At 39.8% G+C, this 20,583-nt stretch overlaps 1 protein-coding gene across 1 annotated transcript in view; it reads left to right on the forward strand.

The window, feature by feature from the left end:
• The first annotated feature begins 1,345 nt into the window (after positions 1–1,345).
• The window catches only part of LOC109931079 (transmembrane protein 135-like), a 383,770-nt gene continuing 364,532 nt past the window's right edge, over positions 1,346–20,583 (forward strand). The window contains exons 1-3 of the mRNA XM_048598395.1: positions 1,346–1,373; positions 6,789–7,017; positions 9,578–9,670. Of these exons, the coding sequence (XP_048454352.1) occupies positions 1,346–1,373; positions 6,789–7,017; positions 9,578–9,670 (350 nt within the window). The remainder of the gene's footprint in view (positions 1,374–6,788; positions 7,018–9,577; positions 9,671–20,583) is intronic.

Below are 20,583 nucleotides of genomic sequence, written 5' to 3' on the forward strand. Positions count from 1 at the left end.
TTCTGAGCATCCACGGACTATGCGCTAGTATGAAGCACTCCGTTTCGGAGGAGAGCAAAATGTACACTTTCAGCAAATTACATCAAGTTCATAGTAGCATCAAAATTTAATGTTGTGCAAAGCAGCACTGAAGAATAGACATACGGTGATAATTACAATTGGACATGAAACAGCAATTGGAAATTCTATGTCCACCTTGGGTAGTACCTTGGGATTCAGGGTGACTTGCTTCCACACAAGTTTGATGGACTTACCAACCTTCTCAGAACCCAATGTAAAATTTGAAGATGCTGCCAATGTTTGGTGGGTGGTACTCAAAGGGAGCTTTGTTGGATATTTGGAAGTTTGTGCCCTCTTTCTAACTCTTTGATTTCGCATTTGTACATTCCTTTCTAAGTCTCTTGATATGTTCTTCCAAATGAGCTGTCTTCGTTTGTCATCTCTAACAAGCCAACATCTTCATGAATTGACCTGTTAGGGCATAGCTGATGAGCAGAATATCAGAACTACAATTTGAACCAACAAATGTGATAAACCGCAATGTGTATGTCATTGGAATACTAAATACTGTCTTTAATATATCTGCAGAGCATGGGGACGGGGGGAAGAAGTTTGTGACAGTTGACAAATTTGTCATGATTCTTCATCCTTGAATCAGTTGATGGAAAACCCAAAAGTGAACTTTTCCTTAAATTTGTCAGTGCAACAGCCAAATACCATGGTGGGGGGGGTTGGTGGGAAGATTAATCCAAGCATCAAATGAGCAACACCCAGAACAATAAGTGACAATAGTCTCAAGCACAAAGGTAGACTCAGATCCTTAAAATCCTGCTCTAACTCCTGTAAACAGTCACATCAAGATAATATCACTGTAACTGAACTTGTACATGAGGTAGCTTAGAAAAGGACACTTAAGTCAAAATTTGTTTTTGGAAACTGAATATGAGCTCAATTTTTATCAAAATTGTCAATTTCTTTAGTCTTTGGAAGCAAGTTCAACTTGAAGTATAATACCAGATTTCTTCCTTTGTTCAAACCTTCACTTTTGAAACTATGCCACTGAAAACTGTCTTGAGGATCAAGACATAACAATTTGCTTTTCAGCTCATCAAGATTAAAACTGCCAGCAATCTTGACCACTTAGTCATTTTTAACCAAGTTTGTAATTTGATTGAAAAAAATCAAACATTTGCCCTTTAATTAGTCAATTTTCTTTCCGTTTTCACTCCTTCCTTGGGCAAGGTTCACATGGACATCCTCTAGTATGCCAACGAAGTAGTAATACTTCACCTGAGAGTTGATGTCATTAATACTGTTGAGTTTTTTGATTGTAAGGGTGCAAGTCATGAGTCAGTTCTTGCTCAACATTCAAGGTAAGATACCTCCTGCAGGTAGCGGTGAACTTACGAGGAAAGAAAGAACACAGAGACAGTAAAAGGTAAGCTTGTTAAATTGGGACAAGAATATTGAACATCTGTGAAAATTCCAACATTTGGACTAAGATTTGTACAACTTGATATCAGGTGCAAATGGTTGCCAAGAGGGATTGGGCAGGAGTGGGTTTTAGAGACACTGTAGAAGAATGAAATGCAGAAATGCAGTAACAATGGGCTATTTAATAGTCAGAAAAATAGGCAAAATGTTTTTTTAGCTGCAGCCAAAAGCCCCAGCTGGTATGCTGCTCTTAGATGCTAGGTTTACAGATACAATGGCACAGTAGTTTGAGAGATGCTTGATGTTTTAGTTCATGTTTGAATGAATAATATGAGGAACTAATTTGAGGTACTGTAAAGTGAATTTCAAAAATTTGATTTGAATAGGACTTCCAGGTTGGTATTCAGTTGTGAGAACCCAACTTTAAGGATCACAACTTCATGAGTAAGGCAGAGAAGAGATCAACTGGGTGATTTCAGCGATGTAAAGATTTAGTTTAAAGGAGAGACAAAGGAAACTGGGTATCTTTTGAGAGCAAGAGAATTATTCCCATTGTCTTGGCTATTATTTATTACTCACGACATAATGCAAGCAGATTATCTTTCCACTGCTGTTTGTGGGAGATTGCTGTGCACAAGTTGACCGTACATTTTCTGCATTACAATAATGAGTACACTTCACACAAAAAAAACGTGCAATTGGCTATTCGCCCCATTTGAATTATCGAGTGGTTGTGAAAGATGCACTACAAGTGAAGTACTGTTTTCTGTATGCTTGGTCATGAGAGTATAATCGATCTCGTAGCATTGTTGAAAGATCAGGGGACTGTTGCTGCTGTTAGATCAGCATTTGTCTTTCATACAACATTACCTGTTTATTTATATCTGTGAGACCTTATACTGTACAAATTGACTGCAACATTTTCCAATGAAACAGCAGTGAATACGTAATAATATAAACAATTCATTGATTCTGACATGCTTTCGGTGGCCCTAAGGATGTGACTGGTACTATTTAAATGAAATTTTAAAAAAATGAAAAACAGAAATGTCAAAGGATATGAAAGAAGAGTAGTAAATGGCACTAATTTAATGACTGCTCAGAGTTAAGTACATAAATATAGTAATAATGGGGAAATCCTTAGTTTAAGGAAAAAGCAAATGCATTTATAGCTCATGCTTTAGTGTCTTCGATGTGCTAATGTAGGTAGGCGAGTTATAGGGAGGATATTACTAAGCTAGAGAGTGTTCAAAAGAGATTTACCAGGATGTTGCCAGGTAAGAAAGTTTTGAGTTATAAAGAAAGGCTGGATAGGCTGGGACATTTTTCACTAAAGTGTAGGAAGTTGAGAGGTGCCCTTACAATCAAAAAACTCAAGAGTGTTAATGACATTTAAATAGTGAGGTATATAGATAGAGTTAATAGTAGTTGTCTTTTCCCTAGGATGGGGGAATTTCAAGACTAGGCGGCACATTTTTAAGGTGAGAGGAGAAAGATTTAAAAAGGACCTGAGGTGCAAATTTTTTAGAGGGTGGTTCACGTATGGAATGAGCGTCCTGAGGAAGTGGTGGATGTAAGTACAATTATGATGCTTAAAAGATGTTTGGATAAGTACATGAATAGGAAAGGTTTGGAGGGATATGGGCCAGGAGCAAGCAGGTGGGACTAGTTTAGTTTGGGATTATGTTTGGCATTGGCTGTTTGGACCGAAATGTCTGTTTCTGTGCTGATGACTCTAGGACTCTATTTAATAGAGTGCATACAAATTAATTTGAAGAAGGAATAGGCAAAACCAATTGCAGTTCATAATGGAAGAAGTAGCATAAGGAATAGAATGAGTTTTTGACAGAGATCTGGTATAGAAGTAATGGGTCTAAATGATGTTCCTTGTCCTGTGCTGGATGTTGCAACATAGTTTCTCCCACTGTCCTAACCAGCCTAACCAGAGTAGGTGCATTATTGAGGCCCTATTTCTGCTTTGGCTAAATGAACGTAACCCTACTGGATGCAGATCAAATGCGGCATCTTTTTAATCATGTCTCACAACTGGACAACAACCCTGAAAATCCTTTTCCTCTTGTTAGTTTCCAAATTCTTGAAATTCATTACAGTACCTCAAATTAGTTCCTATTCTTTTTATGGCATAACAATTCACTGTTTTAACTAACTGTGCATTACCAGGCAGCCTGGTAATGTTCCTTGCTGTCTGTGATTTTTGTCATGAGATTTTGAGTGATATGGGGCATCATTCCTGTATCAGAACCACAATACATCATTATTGACTAAATCATTGAGATGTTAGTGGCTTTCCCTCCAGTCCTTAATATGCTACAATGCTTTCTCACAGGATAGTTTCAATGAATTTTTGCTTTATTGTTGATTGTATTTTATTAATAAAGGAACTTGATATTAAAACAGAACTGAAATATAGATCAGTTGCAGATGTGGGTGGAGAAATGGCAGATGGAGTTTAATCCGGCTAAGTGTGTGGTGCTGCACTTGGGGAGATCAAATGTTATGGAAAAGTTTACAGTTAATGGCAGGACTCCGAACAGCATTGATGTAAAAGGGAACTTGGGGTTCAAGTCCATAGCTCCCTGAGGGTGGCCACGCAAGTAGATAGGGTGGTAACGAAGGCGTATGGCATGCTTACCTTTATTGGTCAGGGAATTGAGTACAAGAGTCATTGTGTCATTTTGCTGCTTTATAAGACTTTGGTTAGGCCATACTTAGAATATTACATTCAATTCTGGTCACCACATTACAGGAAGGATGTGGAGGTTTTGGAGAGGTTTACCAGGATATTGCCTAGATTAGAGGGTATGAGCTATAAGGAGAGGCTAAAAGAAACTCGGATTGTTTTCTCTGGAGTGGTGGAGGCTGAGGAGAGACGATAGAAGTCTATAAATTTATGAGATGCATAGATAGGGTCGACAGTCAGAATCTTTTACTCATATTTGAAATGTCTAATTCCAGGGGACGTGCATTTAAGGTGAGAGGGAGAAAGTTCAAAGGGGACAGGAGGGCAAGGTTTTTTAGAAGTCTGGAACACGCTACCAGGGATGGTGATGGAGGCAGATACCATAGGGATATTTAAAGGACTTTTAGATAAGCACATGAATATGCAGGGAATGGAGGGATATTGACCAAGGGCAGGCAGAAAGGATTTAGTTTGATTTGGCATCATGTTTGGCACAGCAACGTGAGCCAAAGGACCTGTTCCTGTGCTGTACTGTTTTATGTTTCATGTTTTGAAGTTTTTTGTTTTGTGTGTGTGAGAACTAGACGAATAGGAGTAGGCTATTCCACACCTCAAGCGTGTGCCATGCACTAAGATCATGACATCAGTTCCCTAATTCCCTTTTCCTGTTTATCTCCAATCTCCCGTCACCCTTAACTCCCTTGTTAGTGAAAAATCTGTTTAACAGCCTTGAAAATATTCACTGACCCAGCTTTCACTGCTCACCGAGAGGAGAGAATTTAAAGCAAGAAAGATCTTCTGAGAGAAGTCTTCTGCACCTCTATCATAAATTGGAGATCCCTTTTGTTTGTTTCTCCCAACTTTAGATTCTTCCATGAGGTGAAACATCCTGTTTACATCTATCCTGTCAAATCCCCTCAGAATGTTTTTTTTATTCACACGTGGGATGTGGATGTCGCTGGCTGGCATTTATTGCCCGTCTCTAGCTGCCCTTGCACTGAGTGGCAATTTCAGTGGGCAGTTGAGTCAACCATATTGTTGTGGGTTTGGCGTCATGTACGTCAGACCAAATGAGGACGGCAGATTTCCTTCCCTGAAAGACACTAGCGAGCCAGATTTTCTGACAATCGCTAATGGTTTCATGATTATCAATAGATTCTTAATTCCAGACATTTTTTGTTGAATTTAGATTCCACCAGTGCCATGGCAGTATTCGAACGCACATCCCCAGAACATTAGCTGAGTTTCTGGATTCGTTGTCCAGCAGTAGTAACACTGGCCATTGTCTTCCCATTGTATGTTTTTATAAGATTATTTTTCTTGATTCCAGTGAATAAAGGTCCAACCTGTTTGACTTTTCCTCACAAAACAATTCCCTCAAACTGGAAACAGCTTAGTGAACCTTTTCTGAGCAGCTTCTAATGCAAGTGTGGCTGTCTTTGAATTACGTGACCAAAACTACACACAGTATTCTAGGTGTGGTCTCATCATTGCCCTGTACTGTTGTGGCAAAACTTCCTTATTTTTGTACTCCTAACTCCTTGCAATAAAGACCTGTATTCTATTTCCTTTACTAATTAGAGCAAACATTTTATCAAGTGGCACTTATGAGACCAGGAGTGTACTGGTTGATCAAGAGGTAAACATTATTGATGTAAAAACGCTCACTATGTAATTGAAATGTAATATGGGGGTACATACACCACTAAGCATTAACCACTTAAATAATAATGCAACTTTGCCTTAAATAAAACTTACTGGCAAAGAGTCTTCTCATTCACACCCTAAACAGATTACTCAGACAACGTGGGGATCATGATAAATACAGTAAACTTACAGGATTTGAGATTGATAATTTTTACCAGTTTATCGAGCGTGCTGGTTCATAAGGTGCCGATTAAAACAAAGTTTGCTGCACTTGCTGTAGTTACATGCTATCTTTTTGTAACTAATGTACAAGGATCCCCAGCCCTTCTGTACTGCAGCATTCTGTAGTCTCTCTACATTTAAATGATAACCTGCTTTTCTACTCTTGCTACTGAAGTAGCCACCCTCAAATTTTCTCATGTTGTATTCCATTTTCCAAATTTCTGTCTACTCATGTAATCCATCAGTGTCTCTTTGCAAACTGTTTGTATCCTTCTCGTAACTTGCTTTCCTTTTATAAAATTCAGACTTATTTGTGTATAGTCGGCATGTCTGGCTGCAATAATATACCATCTCTTTATCCATGTCATTAATATAGATCCTAAATAGTTTGGGCCTCAGCTGTAATCTCCAGCACTCACTGTTTGCCAGCCTGAAAATGACCTGTTTATCCTCATTCTCTGCTGTCAGCCAGTCGTCTACCCATCCTAATGTATCAATCCAGATATCATATCCCCTTGTGTAGTAATGTTTTCTGTGGCACCTGATTGATTGATTGTTTTCCAAAAGGAAAACAAAATGTGTAATTTGGATGTTAGGAAGTTTTTTTATGAAGTGAGTTGTAAGAATCAGGAGCATGCTATCGGTGAGGATGCGGGAAGCTGAGACAAACTGATCTATACAGTAAATTGAACAGTTTTGAAGGAAATAATCTGCTTGGGCTGCAAGAATAGCAGGGAAGTGAAACTTTGTGAACTTTAAAAATGTTAATTACAATTTTGTGAAGGCAAAGTGAAGGATCAAAACAACCTGATTAAAAAATTGAATGAACCTTGTTCCCAATTTCTATCACTTTTACAAATTGAAATCTTACTATGTTTCTTTCAGATTGCAGCCATTCTTCGAAGGCGGAAGTTAGATTACTACGTTCACAAACTGCTTCCAGAGATTCTCCAATCGACCTCATTCTTGACTGCAAATGGTGGCTTCTACATTATGTTTTTCTGTATCCTCAGGTGAGGGGGTCACTAACCGATGGGGGCATTGATTTGTAGGGTCTGTCCTAAAATTGTTGGAGGCTTTATTCTATGTGCTGACTGTGCATTGATATGTTCGACTAATTACAGGCAATTGCTACTTTAAAACTGTCATTTGACAAGTACAGCCAAATGGTGCCCATCAAACTTGTTTGCAATGTGATATTAAATGAACTTTTTTTTTGAGCATTTCACTAGGCTAAATGCAACTTAGGTTTTACGATGTGTGTCTCTTTAGAAACAAGAAGCAGCGTGTTTTAAATTAAACAAGTGAAGTTAATTTGATTTGGTTGATTCCTGTGGTTGTGTTTGCTACTTTTAGCTGAGTGAATGTTAAAATAAATAGAGTGACTTGTATTTAAGACATTGCTAGTAATTCTGATCACCTCGCAAACTTTCGGTAAAACCCTGGAGACTACAAAATTTACCTGATATCACAGTATAAAAGTGGTATAGATCATCATAGAATCCCTATAGTGTGGAAACAGCCCCTTTGGCCCAACAAGTCCACACCGACACTCAGAGCATCCCACCTAATCTACACATCCCTGAACACTACGGGCAATTTAGCACGGCCAATTTACCTAACCTGCACATCTTTGGATTGTGGGAGGAAACCATAGCACCCGGAGGAAACCCATGCAGAGATGAGGAGAATGTGCAAACTCCACACAGACAGTCCCCCGAGGGTGGAATCGAACCCAGGCCCCTGGGCAGCAGTGCTAACCGCCGAGCCACTGTGCCATGGTATCTTGGTCATTGGCAACTTACTGATATTGTAACCATTCATTTAAAATGTGATTTTTTAAAAAGGTCACGATATAAAGGAGATGTAAAAATGCTGCCTGAAATAACTGTGTTGATGTCACAGAAAACTGACCCTCACTCCCCATCCCTGGTGTGCCCATATACATGACCTATCCCACTTTGCTGTGTCCTCATGAATATCCTGCAGTCTTCGCATGCTTATTTCAGTGCCTTTGGTACTTTCATATGCGCTCTTCTTCTCTGGCATACCCACCATCCCTCTCACTTACTTAAGCCTATGGTGCCCTTCATTCAGGTACGTCTTCCCTTCCCTTGCAGACTGCTTGGGTCTTGCTCCACGACCTTCCGTTCCCTATGCCTGTTGTGCTCCAACCTGTTTTCACAGCAGATATTCATTCTCCCAAACCACACTCTCTATTGTGGACTGACCCTGAGGCACCTTGCCTCCAGCTTTGAGGTTTAGGTGTAGCTAGCTATTTTGTGCTGCTGCTAAGCCGTGGCAACTCAAATTTTACTCTCCGTTAGCAGAGTGCTACCGTCAAACTGAAAGGTGTTCTGCATATCACATGAATGAGTACTGTGGTATGAGCTTAATTGCTGGTGTGATGCTAGGAATGTAGGCTGTACTCCTAACGACTGGTGAAGTCTCAAAATGGATATTATTGACTGTGCTTAACTAGTCCATTCTTGCAAAGTTCAAAACATCCTGTTCATCATGAGGTGTGATTCCACAATAAGGCAATATTTAATAAGCACTCCAGATTGTTTAATTATTATAGAATCCCTACAGTGTGGAAACAGGCCCTTCGACCCAACAAGTCCACGCCAACCCTCAGAGCATCCCACCCAGAACCATCCCCCTAATGTAGGCATCCCTGAACACTACAGGCAATTTAGCATGGCCAATCCACCTAGCCTGCAGATCTTTGGACTGTGGGAGGAAACCCACGCAGAGACAGGGAGAATGTGCAAACTCCACACAGTGGATAATTATGCTATCAATCATTTTATTGTTATCAGTTGAGCTTTCTTTGTGCTTCACTTATGTTTTTGAAAAGCTAAGTATACATTCATATATAGGACCCTGTTCTTTGCAGACAGAAAGAACGTCTTCATGTTTAGTGCCTATTTTAACTAAACCAAAGTTGGAGGATGGCCATTTCCTGATGCTTTCCCAGCTGTGATGCCTTTACTGGTCACATTTGTCTGGTTTGATTGAAAATATAAGATTGCGGATTAATGGTTTCCTGGTGCATCCCTCCGTGGTGAGGACTTGACCAATCGCAAATCTCAGGCCACCCAGTGAGCACCATAGTGCAGTATGAATTATTGTTTGCTTTGAAATTTGGTATTCTTGCTATTCTGACCTGATGAATGCAAGACAAGGTTTATGAGAATGGCTCTTTGTTATGATGCTAATTGTAGAAAATGGAATTGAGTTATACTCCATGTGTTGCTTTAAAAGTTTAGTACAGTAATACATTTTATTATTTCTCAAATTATTCATGGGCAGACCTGAAAAAAACCCCCTGCATTTTGTGAGTATTTGGTATATTTTATGAGTCCTATTTATCTTTTGGCTACAGAATTAAGAAGAAATTGAAATTCAGTAAATAAAAGCCTAACAGGAAGAAAATTTCTGTTGGCAGTTACGTTTTTTTTAAGTTTTATTTATTTGTGATAATTCTTATGTAGATAAGCCAGGGGATTACATTGATGTAGCTAATAAAACTAGTTTTAAATGTTGGGTTTTGTTTTTCTCCAAATCTAGGAAACTTCTTGGGAAATTCTACATATGGTCTGCGGGATTTGGTGCTGCTTTGCCTGCTTCCTATTTGGCCATTTTGATTGAGAGGAAAAGCAGGTACTTTTTAAAAAAAAAATCTCAATAAATAGGTACTTGGTTTGCAAAGTGTTCATGATACCTACATGTGCTTGTAGTAACTTTTTTCAAGAATATAATGCAATGAACTTCTGAAATGGCAAGTAAGTAACACTTTTGAATCACTATCTTCAAGTGTTAATAATACTCTGATATAAAGTATTCGTTTTATTTTATGTTTGAGGTCTATTGACAACATTGTCAACTCCCCCACCCTCCCCACTTCCAACCCTGACACTTGCCAATTTTCTTCTATCTCATATCTTAAATGCTTTTCCTATTTGTAGAAAAGTTGCTGTTTCTCTGAAGATTTTATCTCAAATGGGTTTTCATGTGTGTTTATTTGTGAGTGTCAGAAGATTATTCAGCTGTGAAGGGCATCAAATGATGGTGGTGTGCATAGCCGGAAGGAGGACTTAGATAGCAATAAGGAGTGTGGACTTTATTTTCCTCTCCAATCGGTCAGGGTGCTGAATTATTTGTAGCCATCCACAAACTGAGGTCAGTTAACTCAGCAGGGCTCTTGGTTTGTAATGTGTTGTTCTCAGGATAAAGGAAGCTGTGACACACCTCTGGCTGTAATGTGGATTGAGTCAACTTCCAGTGTGTGCTATCACATTTTGCCTAAATCTTGCACGCTTAAATTCATTTGGTAATGAGGTGACTTTCTTGACCATTGTGCCTCATTATTTTCCTAATTGTAACTATAAGGCACTGTCTTGTAAAAATAAGAATTCTTCTTTTCCTATTGTAAAAGGGCTTGAGCTTGACTGTTTGTCCCCCAGCATTCTAAATACTAGTTAAATCAAAATCTTCCTAACAATGTTAGAAAAGTTGAATTCACAGCTGCTCAACAATGTCAACACACTACCTAGAATTAATGGAACTTGCCTAAATAAGTCCTTTATGTTGACAGCTTATAAAATGCAGCGATCTAGTAAAGTTCTATTTCTAAGACTGGTACATTGGCAGTAACTGTTCATTTTGGAATCAGAAGACATTTACCATGTGTAACAAATCATTCTCTTAAATTATGAATACAAAGTGTATTTTGAGCACTGAATAAATTGAAATTTAAAACCTTGTATCATTTTATGCTTTATTTTTGTGCCTGTATTTAGGTGTGTTTTAACATTTTTTTAAAATTGCCTTTATATCTCAAATGGTGTTCCTCAAGTTTTGCTTCCATTTATGCTATGTTCTCATAAATTCCACTGAATTGAAGAATCCTTATGCAACGCAGTATTCAAACTTGGCACATCCAACATTTGGATATGCCATCAGTTATCATAGAACAGTTGTCAGGCATATTGTGGACATTCCGGAATAGATTCACTTTGTTGATTGAGTGACGGGCAGTAGCGATAAAATAATGATGAAGAGAAAAGATGAGAAAAATTGATAGTCAGAAATGCTGCAATAATTTATAGATATCTTGTGATAAAGGAGCAATTCCAGATAAAAGATAAAATTTCTGTTTTGTAAATGTAATGCTGATTATGATTTTCCAAAGTGCAAGGGAAGGTCCTACAATGATGGCAGGATTTGTTTCGAAATTTTGTTTAACAGTTTATGAAAAGGTATAGGGAGAGGAAGGGGACATTATTATCTATACCTTTTTTGCAAGAGAAACCATTTTTTTTCAAGGAAAAAGAATCCAGTATTGAATCATGTGGAGCTGTTTCAAATAAGAAACTGAATTTGGCAATTGAGTGGTGACAGAATATGAACTAAAGGACATTTGAGCCAGCAGACTTATAATGTTCTTAGTTTATGGGGGGTTATTTTAATGTTTGCACTAAAACAACTTTATATCAACCCCAGAGTTTAGAAGGTGGTGTTGAAGAAATTCACCAAAGTTCATAACACAGTACTTTCTAAATCCATGACAACTTCCATCTAGAAGGACAAAGGCAGCAGATATGTGGAAACTCCACCACCTGAAAGTTCCTTTCCAAGTCACTCACTATCCTGACTTGGAAATATATTATCATTATTTCACTGTCAAAATCCTGGCGCTCCCTCCCTAATGGCATTGTGGATTGCATATGGATTATACCACACAAACTGCAGTGATTCAGTAAGGCAGCTCACCACCATCTTGTCAAGGGCACCTCGCGATAGGTAATAAATGCTGGCCCAGCCAGTGAGGCCCACATCCCATGAATGAACAAAAGAAAATTTTAGATTGGTGGTGTGTTGTGGTTCCAGCTGACAGTACCACAAGGCAAGTTAGATCTCCGTGAAACCTGGTTTGATATATCCTAAGTTTTATTGTTGCATTTATATAGCATGGTAGTTTTCAGTGAACATGTTCAGAAGAGGCTGCCAATATACTTCTAACAAAAGAACATCAAAGTTTATTATACACAAAAAATCTAACAATATTAGATTATGCAATAACAATTTGAAACCATCTTATTTCAGGTAGCAGAAATCAAGTTTCAACCCTTTCACTCTCAACAACAACCATACAGATCATGAAACCTCAGTGAAGGGTCACATTGTATCCACTTTGAAGGTCCTTGTTCAACGAGCCCAGCCATAAATGATTTTGGAGCTCTCTTCTTACTAATATCTAAGTCACTGAGGAATTCTTTTCCTTTGTCCTGATTGTTTTAGAGACTGCTAAATAGCACTGCTGCTGTTGGGGCATTTTCTGTCTGAATTACCTGCTTCCCTTTGGAAGAAACTGCATGTTTTCTAAATGAATTTGTTTCTGACTGTCTCCTTGTGTCAAATTACACCTTGATCTTCGGGATCAACCTAATATTGTCTTTTTCTCTGCCATCCTTATTAGAAATGCACTGGACTATTCACTTAAAGGATTTTAAAGATCTGATTTAGATGTGTATAAACAGCAATTCAAACAACCAGGAATCACGCTTGACTCAAGATTGAAATAAACACAATGATTATTCCTTTTGAACATGCCAGAAAGGAATATAAATCAAATTTAAATTCACATGGTGTTCTTCAACTTTAGACCTCAAGTTTCCAAACAACAATAATGTTGTGAACCTTTACTGTTGATCTGCTTTTTTTTTATTTTCCCTGTCATAATATTTCACAAATGCCACTTTGTTATGTTTAAATTACTTTTGCCTGTCTTGATATTTAGTCCATTTTGGAGAAGAGATGTACATCTTTTAATACTTGGGTCTTTTCTAAACCATCACTGGAAACTTTTGATTCAGCTTAACTGATTGGAAATCTATAGAAGTAGAGTTATTTCATTGGTGACACTTTTCAGAAAGATTAAAATGTAACATTTTATAGCATAACATTTAATCTTGCACATTAAGATTGCAATTGTCTGTCATACTTGCATGCCACAGAATTGTTACAGTACAAAAGGACAGCATACAGCCTTTCAAAGCCTGTGTTTGCTTTCCAAGTGAGCAATTACTCTAATGCCAATTTCCTGTCTTCTTCCTATATAAATTCTACCTATCGAGATAAAAATTCAATTCTCTTTTGAACACCTCAATTGGACATCCCTGTTTCACACTTCCAGGCAGTGCATTCCAGATCTTAGCTACTTGCTGCATGAGAAAGCTTTTCCTCATGTCTCCATTTCTTTTTTTGCCAGTGACATAAGTATGTGCCCTCTTGTTCTTGATCTTTTAACCAGTGGGTACATTTTTTCCCAAAGTGCTCTTTATCCAGACAACTCAGAATTTTGAATGCCTTTATCGATTTCCTTCTCTTCATTAAGGAAAAGAGTCCTAGTCATTATGCATACAAATTAGATTTTAAGGTTTAAGCTTAACGTGAGTAAATATGAGTTCACAGATAAACTGTGGTCAAATACCCCACACATTGCACTTAAGACTGGTTGATGTGGTCAAAACAGATATTATCCGGAATTAGTGGCACCATGGGTCACCAAATATCATTAAAACTCTGCCTGCTTTGTAAGTGATTCAAGTACTTCCCATTGGGATATTTGGGCTTGGTGTACTCTCAAAGCCTCTTAGACTTCAGTTGCCTCCGACTGCTCACCTCTTGGTACTACAATCTTTTCTTCCAATGCAGAGTTCTCCAGGATCCCTGAGTGCTCTTACAGGTCTAAATACTGGTAACGGTTTTGTCTTTTGTCAAAAAACTATCTTTACTAAGCTGTCACCGAACTTCTCTAAGCTCTAGCTTTTCTTAGCTGCCTCAAGCAAATATTGCTGTGGGCCTCCTTCACCCCACTCACAACTACACAACACTATTATGGTGCAGTAGTAGTGTCCCTACCTTCGAGCCAACAGGCTCAGGTTCAATTCCTACCTTCTCCAGTCATATGTACTAAAATCTTTGAGCAGGTAAATATGTAGTGGTTTTCAGGAATTTTATTTTTATTCACTTGTGGTTTGGGCATCACTGACAGACCAGCATTTTTTTGCTTCTTCCTATTTGCCCTTGAGAAGGAGGTGAGCTGTCTACCTGAACTGCTGGCAGTCCATATGCTATAGTTATATCCATATTGATGTGTGGAGTGGAATTCCAGGATCTTGATGAACAAATGGTGATATATTTCCAAGTCAGGCTGGAGAGTAGCTTGAATAGGAACTTGCAGGTGGTGGTTTTTCCAAGTGTCTGATGCCTCTGTCCTTGTAGTTGGAAGTGGTGGTTGTTTTGGAAAGTGTTAAGGATCATTGGCGAATTTCTGCAGTGCATTTTGTCCACAGTACACACTGGTGTTACTGAGTGTCTGTGGTTTGTTGTTTTTTTTCCAATCTAGTGTGCTGCTGTTTCCTGGATGATGTCAAATTTATTGTGTTGTTGGAGGTGCATTCATCCTGGCAAGTGTGGAATATCCTGTCACACTCCTGACTTGTGCTTTGTAGATGGTGGACAGGCTTTGGGGAGTCAGGGGTTGAGTTACTCACCACAGTATTCCTAGCCTCTGACCTGCTGTAGTAGCCACTGTATTTACTGTTCAGTTTCTGGTCAATGGTAACCCCAGATTTTTGATAGCACCATTGAATGTCAAGGGCTGGTGATTAGATTGTCGCTTGTTGAAGATGGTGATTGCCTGGCATTTGTGTGGCACAAGTGTTACTTGCCTCTTGTCAAGCCTAGATATTGTCCAGGTCTTGTTGCATTTGGACATGGATTGCTTCAGTATCTGAGGAGTTGTGAGTGGTGTTGAACCTCCCCACTTCTGATCTTATGATGGAGGGAAGGTCATTGATGAAGCAACTGGAAATGGTTGGGCCTAGGACATGACCCAGAGGAGCTACTGCAGTGGTTTCCTAGAACTGAACTGTCTGACCTCCAACAACTGCAAGTGTCTTCTTCTGTACCCAACAAATGGACAGTTTTCCCCCAGTTCCGTTGATTGTAGTTTTGTTTGGACCCCTTGATGCCATACTCAATCAAATGTGGCCTTGATGTCAAGGGCTGTCACTCTCAGCTAACCTCTGGAATTCAGCTCTTTTGTCCATCTTTGAAACAAGGCAGTAAAGAGCTTAGGAGGTAAGCAGCCCTGGTGGAACCCAAACAGGGCATCACCGTGCACGTTACTGCTGAGGCAGTGCTGCTTGCTAGCACTGATGATGACACATTCCATCGCTTCATTGATGACTGATTGAAAGTAGATTGATGCGGTGTAATTGGATGGGTTGGATTTGTTCTGCTTTTTGTGATGGGGCAAACCTGGACAATTTTCCCCATTTTCGGTTTATACCAGTGTTGTAACTGGACTGCAACTGCCTGGTTTAGGGGAGTGATAAGTTCTGGAGTGCAAGCCTTCAGTACTAATGGTAGAATGTTGCTTGGGCCCATAATCTTTGCAATGTCTTCAACCATCACATGGAGTGACTCAAGTTGGCTGAAGACTGGCATTGTGATGCTGGGGACATTGGAGGGAACCGAGATGGATCATCCCCTTGGTATTTCTGGTTGAAAATTTTGTGAATCCTCCAAGCTTATCTTTTGCACTGGTGTGCTGGTCTCTTTTATAATTGAGGATGGCGATATTTATGGGGCCTCCTCCTCCAGCGAGTTGTTTAATTGTCCACCACCATTCAAGACTGGATGTGCAGGACTGCAGAGCTTAGATCCAATGCCTTGGTTGTGTAATAGCTTAGCTCTATCTATCATTTGCTGCTTTTACTGGTTGGCATGCAAGTAGTCCTATTTGGTAGCTTCAAGTTGGCATCTCATTTTTGGGTATCCCTGAGGTTGCTCCTGGCATGCCCTCCTGCACTTCTCCATTGAAACAGAGTTGATCCCCAGCTTGATGGGAATAGTCGACTAGGGGATGTGCCAGGCAATGAGGTTGCAGTTTGTGTTGGAGCATGACTCTGCTGTTGTTGATGGCCCACAGTGACTCATTAATATCTAGTCTTGAGTTGCTAGATCTATTTGAAGTCTGTCCCATAATGCCATGCAACACAATGGACGGTATTCTCAATGTGAAGACAGGACTTCTTCATGGTGGTCACTGTTACTGATACCATCATGGATGCATCTGTCACTGGTATACTGGTGAGGATGAGGTCAAGTATGTTTTTCCCTCGAGTTTCTTCCCTCATCATCTGCTGCAGACCCAGTCTAGCAGCTATGTCCTTTCAGAAACCAACCAGTTTGACCAGTGATGTTGCTGCTGACCACCTTTTGGTAATGCATATTGAAATCCCTTGCCACTGTCAGTGTTGTTCACTATGGATGAGTACTGATTCATCAGCTGAAGAAGGACAGTACCTGGTAATCATCAGGGGGTTTCCTTGCCCATGTTTAATCTGATGCTATGAGATTTCATAGGGTCAGGAGTCAATTTTGAGGACTCCCAGGGCAACTCCGTCCTGAATGGATAATGCTCTGCTGCCATCTCTGTTGGGTCTGTTCTGTTGGTGGAACAGGATATATCCAGGGATGTTGATGAAGGTGTCTGGGACATTATCTCTGAGGCATGATTCAGTTAGTGTGAATATATCAGGCTGTTGTTTGGTAATTCTGTGAGGCAGCTGTCCCAATTTTGGCACAAATGCCCAGATGTTTAGTCAGGAGGACTTTGCAGGTTGACTGGGGTGGCTTTTCCTGTTGTTGTTTTTGGTGCCTAGGTTGATGCCAGGTGGTCTACACGGTTTCAGTTCTTTGTTGAAACTTGTAGTGATTGATAGAACATTGCTAGATCATTGCAGAGGGCAGCTGAGGGTCACCACGTCGGTGTATGTCTGGAGTCCCATGTGGGCCAGACCTGGTGAGTAAGGGCAATAAATGTCAAAGTAATGAGCCTGAAGGCTCTGTGCCTCAATGCGAGGAGCATTTATAATAAGTAGGATAAATTAACTGCATGGACAGTTATTATCGGATATGATGTAATTGGGATCATGGAGACCTAGCTCCAGTGTAACCAGAGATGGTAACTCAACAGTCTAGAATTATTCAATTTTCAGGAAAGACAGATGGAAAGGGAGGTAGGATAGCGTTGCTGGTTAAGGAGGAGATTAACACAATAGTAAAGGGGGGACATTAGCTTGGACGATGTAGAATCTGTATGGGTGGAGCTGCAGAACACCAAAGGGAAAATGACCTTAGTGGGAGTCATGTACAGACCACCAAACAGTAGTTGTGAGTTTGGGGATTGTATCAAAAGGGAAATTAGAGATGCATGCAGTAAGGATACAGCAGTTATTAAGGGTGACTTCAATTTACATATTGATCGGACTATCCAAACTGGTAGCAATGTGATGGAGGACTTCTTGGAATGTGTGAGGGATGGTTTCCTTGACCAGTATGTTGAGGATCCAATTAGAGAGCACACCATCCTAGATGGGGTATTGTGTAGTGAGAGAGGATTAATTAACAACATTGTGGTGAGAGAACAATGACCATAATATAGTGGAATTCTTCATTTAAGATGGTGAGTGATGCAATTAAAGCTGAAGCTAGAGTCCTGAACTTAAAGAAAGCTGACTTTGGTATGAGGCATGCATGAGCTAGGATAAGCTGGCTAAGGATACTTATGGGGTTGATGGTGGAAAAGAACACATGGATGAATTTCAACAATTCAACATCCCTATCTGGCATAGTAGGGAAGGTGGCTCAACCACAGCTAATAAGGTAAATCTGGGATAATGTTAAAGCCAAAAAGGAGGCATATAAATTGGCCAGAAAAAGCAACAAACATGAGGACTGGGAGAAATTTAAAATTCGGCAGAGGAGGACAAAGGGTTTAATTTGGAAGAGGAAAAAGAATATGGAAATAAACTTGCAGGAAACATAAAAACTGACTGCAAAAGCTTCCGTAGATATGTGAAGAGAAAAAGACTGGTGAAGACAAATGTAGGCCCCTTGCAGTTAGAATCAGGTGAATTTATAATGGAGAACAAAGAGATGGCAGACCAACTTAGCAAATACTTTAGATCTATCTTCACTAAAGAGGACACAAATAACCTTCAGAATATGCTAGGGGAGAAAGGGTCAAGCATTAAGGAGGAACTGAAGGAAATCCTTATTAGTCAGGAAATAGTATTAGGGAAATTGATGCGGTTAAAACCCAATAAGTCCCAGGGCCTGATCCTACACATCCTAGCGTACTTAAGGAAGTGGACCTAGAAATAACTGATGCATTGGTGATTATTTTCCATCATTCTGTAGACTTGGGAAGAGTTCTAATGGACTGGAGGTTAGCTAATGTAACCCCACTCTTTAAAAAAGGAGGAAGAGAGAAAACAGAATTATAGGTCGGTTAGCTTGACATCAGTGGTGGGGAAAATGCTGCAGTTAATTATTCAGGATGTAATAACCATGCATTTGAGAAGTGGTGACAGAATTGGTCCAAGTCTGCATGGATTCACTACAGGGAAATCATGCTTGACAAATCTTCTGGAATTTTTTGAGGATGTGAACAGTAAAGTGTACAAGGGTGAATCAGTAGATGTCATGTATCTGGATTTTCAAAAGGCTTTTGACAATGTTCCACACAAGAGATTAGTAAGGAAAGTTAAAGTTCATGGTATCAGAGGTAATGTGTTGATATGGGTAGAGAACTGGTTGGCGGACAGGAATCAAAGTTGGGATAAACAGGTTCTTTTCAAAGTGGCAGGCAGTGATGAGTGGCGTGCAACAGAGTTTGGTGCTGGGACCCCAGCTGTTCACAATATATATTAATGATTTGGTTGAAGGAATTGAAAGCCATATCTCCAAATTTGCAGATACACTGCTGCCCAGCGTATGGTTATGCAGTGAGGAGAATGCTAAGGGGTTGTGTGGTGACCTGGACAGACTAGCTGAGTGGGCAGATACTTGGCAATTGCAACACAATGTGGATAAATGTGAGATTGTCCACTTTGGTGACAAAAACAGGAAGGCAGATGATTATCTGAATGGTGGCAGTTTAGGAAAAGCTGAGGTGCAACAAGACCCGGGTGTCATGGTGGAACAATTGCTGAAGGTTGGCATGCAGGTACAGCAGGCAGTGAGGAAAGCTAATGGCATGCTAGTCTTCATAGTGAGAGGATTTGAGTATCTGAGTAAGGATGTCTTGCTGCTGTAATAAGGGGCCTAGGTGAGGCCACACCTTGAGTATTGTGTGCAGTATTGGTTTCCTTGTCTGAGGAAGGACTTTTTTTGCTGTTAAGGGAGTGCAGTGAAGGTTCATCAGACTGATTCCCAGGCTGGCAGGACTGACATATGGGGAAAGACTGGATTGAGTGGGCTTGTACTTGCTGGAATTTAGAAGAATGAAGGGGGAAACTCATATAAAATCCTGATGGGACTGGATAGGCTTTATGCGGGAAGAATGTTCCCAATCTTGGGGATGTCCAGAGTTAGGGGTCACAGCCTAAGAATAAGGGGTAAGCCATACAGGACTGAGATGAGGAAGAATTTCTTGATTCAGAGATTTGTGAACCTGTGGAATTCTCTGCTACAGGAAGCTCTTGGGGGGCCAGTTCATTAGCTATATTCAAGAGGGAGCTGGATGTGGCCCTTGCGGCTAAAGGGATCAAGGGGTATGAATAGAAAACGGGAATGGGATACTGAGATTGCATGATCAGCCATGATCATATCGAATGATGATTCAGGTTGAAGGGCCAAATGACATACTCCTGCACCAATTTTCTATGTTTCTATGGCAGATTTCCTTCCCTAAAGGACATTAGTGAGCAACAGCATTTCTGATTTAGCTCTCCAGCTGCAAAATTCAACCAGTGCTTCTTGCAGCAAGCATGTAGATAAATTGAAACCAGAGAAACCTCTTAAACTCTACACATCTCCATGATGATGTTGCCTACCCTGAGCTATCTTTTAATTTGACTTTTTGTATGAAGTATTCTTATTTATAATTTCCTCTGTCCTGATGAAGTAAATTGATTTTACAGCCTGCAGAGTTCACTGAATGCTTTTAACTAATTTAACTCCAAAAACAAAAACAAAAAAAAAAATTCTCTGGACTGGCAACACTGCAAGCAGTGTGGACACTGTGGCTCCAGCTTCGCAAGTTCACCTGTTTCTGATCCTATTTTTCTAGTTGTTAGTTTCTTAAAACAACATGACCCTAACCTTTTAAGTGGAACACAAATCCATGTGCTTAAATTGCTTTTTACCCAGCTCACAATTATTCAGAGTTTAGAAAAATCCACGGATTTTTAAATTATGGCCTGTGCACCTACTTCATTAATATATAATCAGGAGAGTCGAGGTCTTGGCAAATCTTCGTCTAGTCTTAAAAATGTGTGTTAACTATCACTGTCTGTTTTATTTGGCCAGTTTTGTATCTATGTAGCTACTGTCCCCTATGTTTCATAACATAGTCCTTTGCTCATAAGTCTTTTGTGCTTACTATATCAAATGCTTTTTGGAATCCATGTACATCTCATCAGCCTTCTCTGTTGCTTTGTCAATAAACTATAAGTTAATTGAACATGGTTTGCCTTTGACACATCCACGCAGGC

The sequence above is a fragment of the Rhincodon typus genome, chromosome 6 (assembly GCF_021869965.1).
Source record: "Rhincodon typus isolate 14 chromosome 6, sRhiTyp1.1, whole genome shotgun sequence".
Classification (NCBI taxonomy): Eukaryota; Metazoa; Chordata; class Chondrichthyes; order Orectolobiformes; family Rhincodontidae; genus Rhincodon; species Rhincodon typus.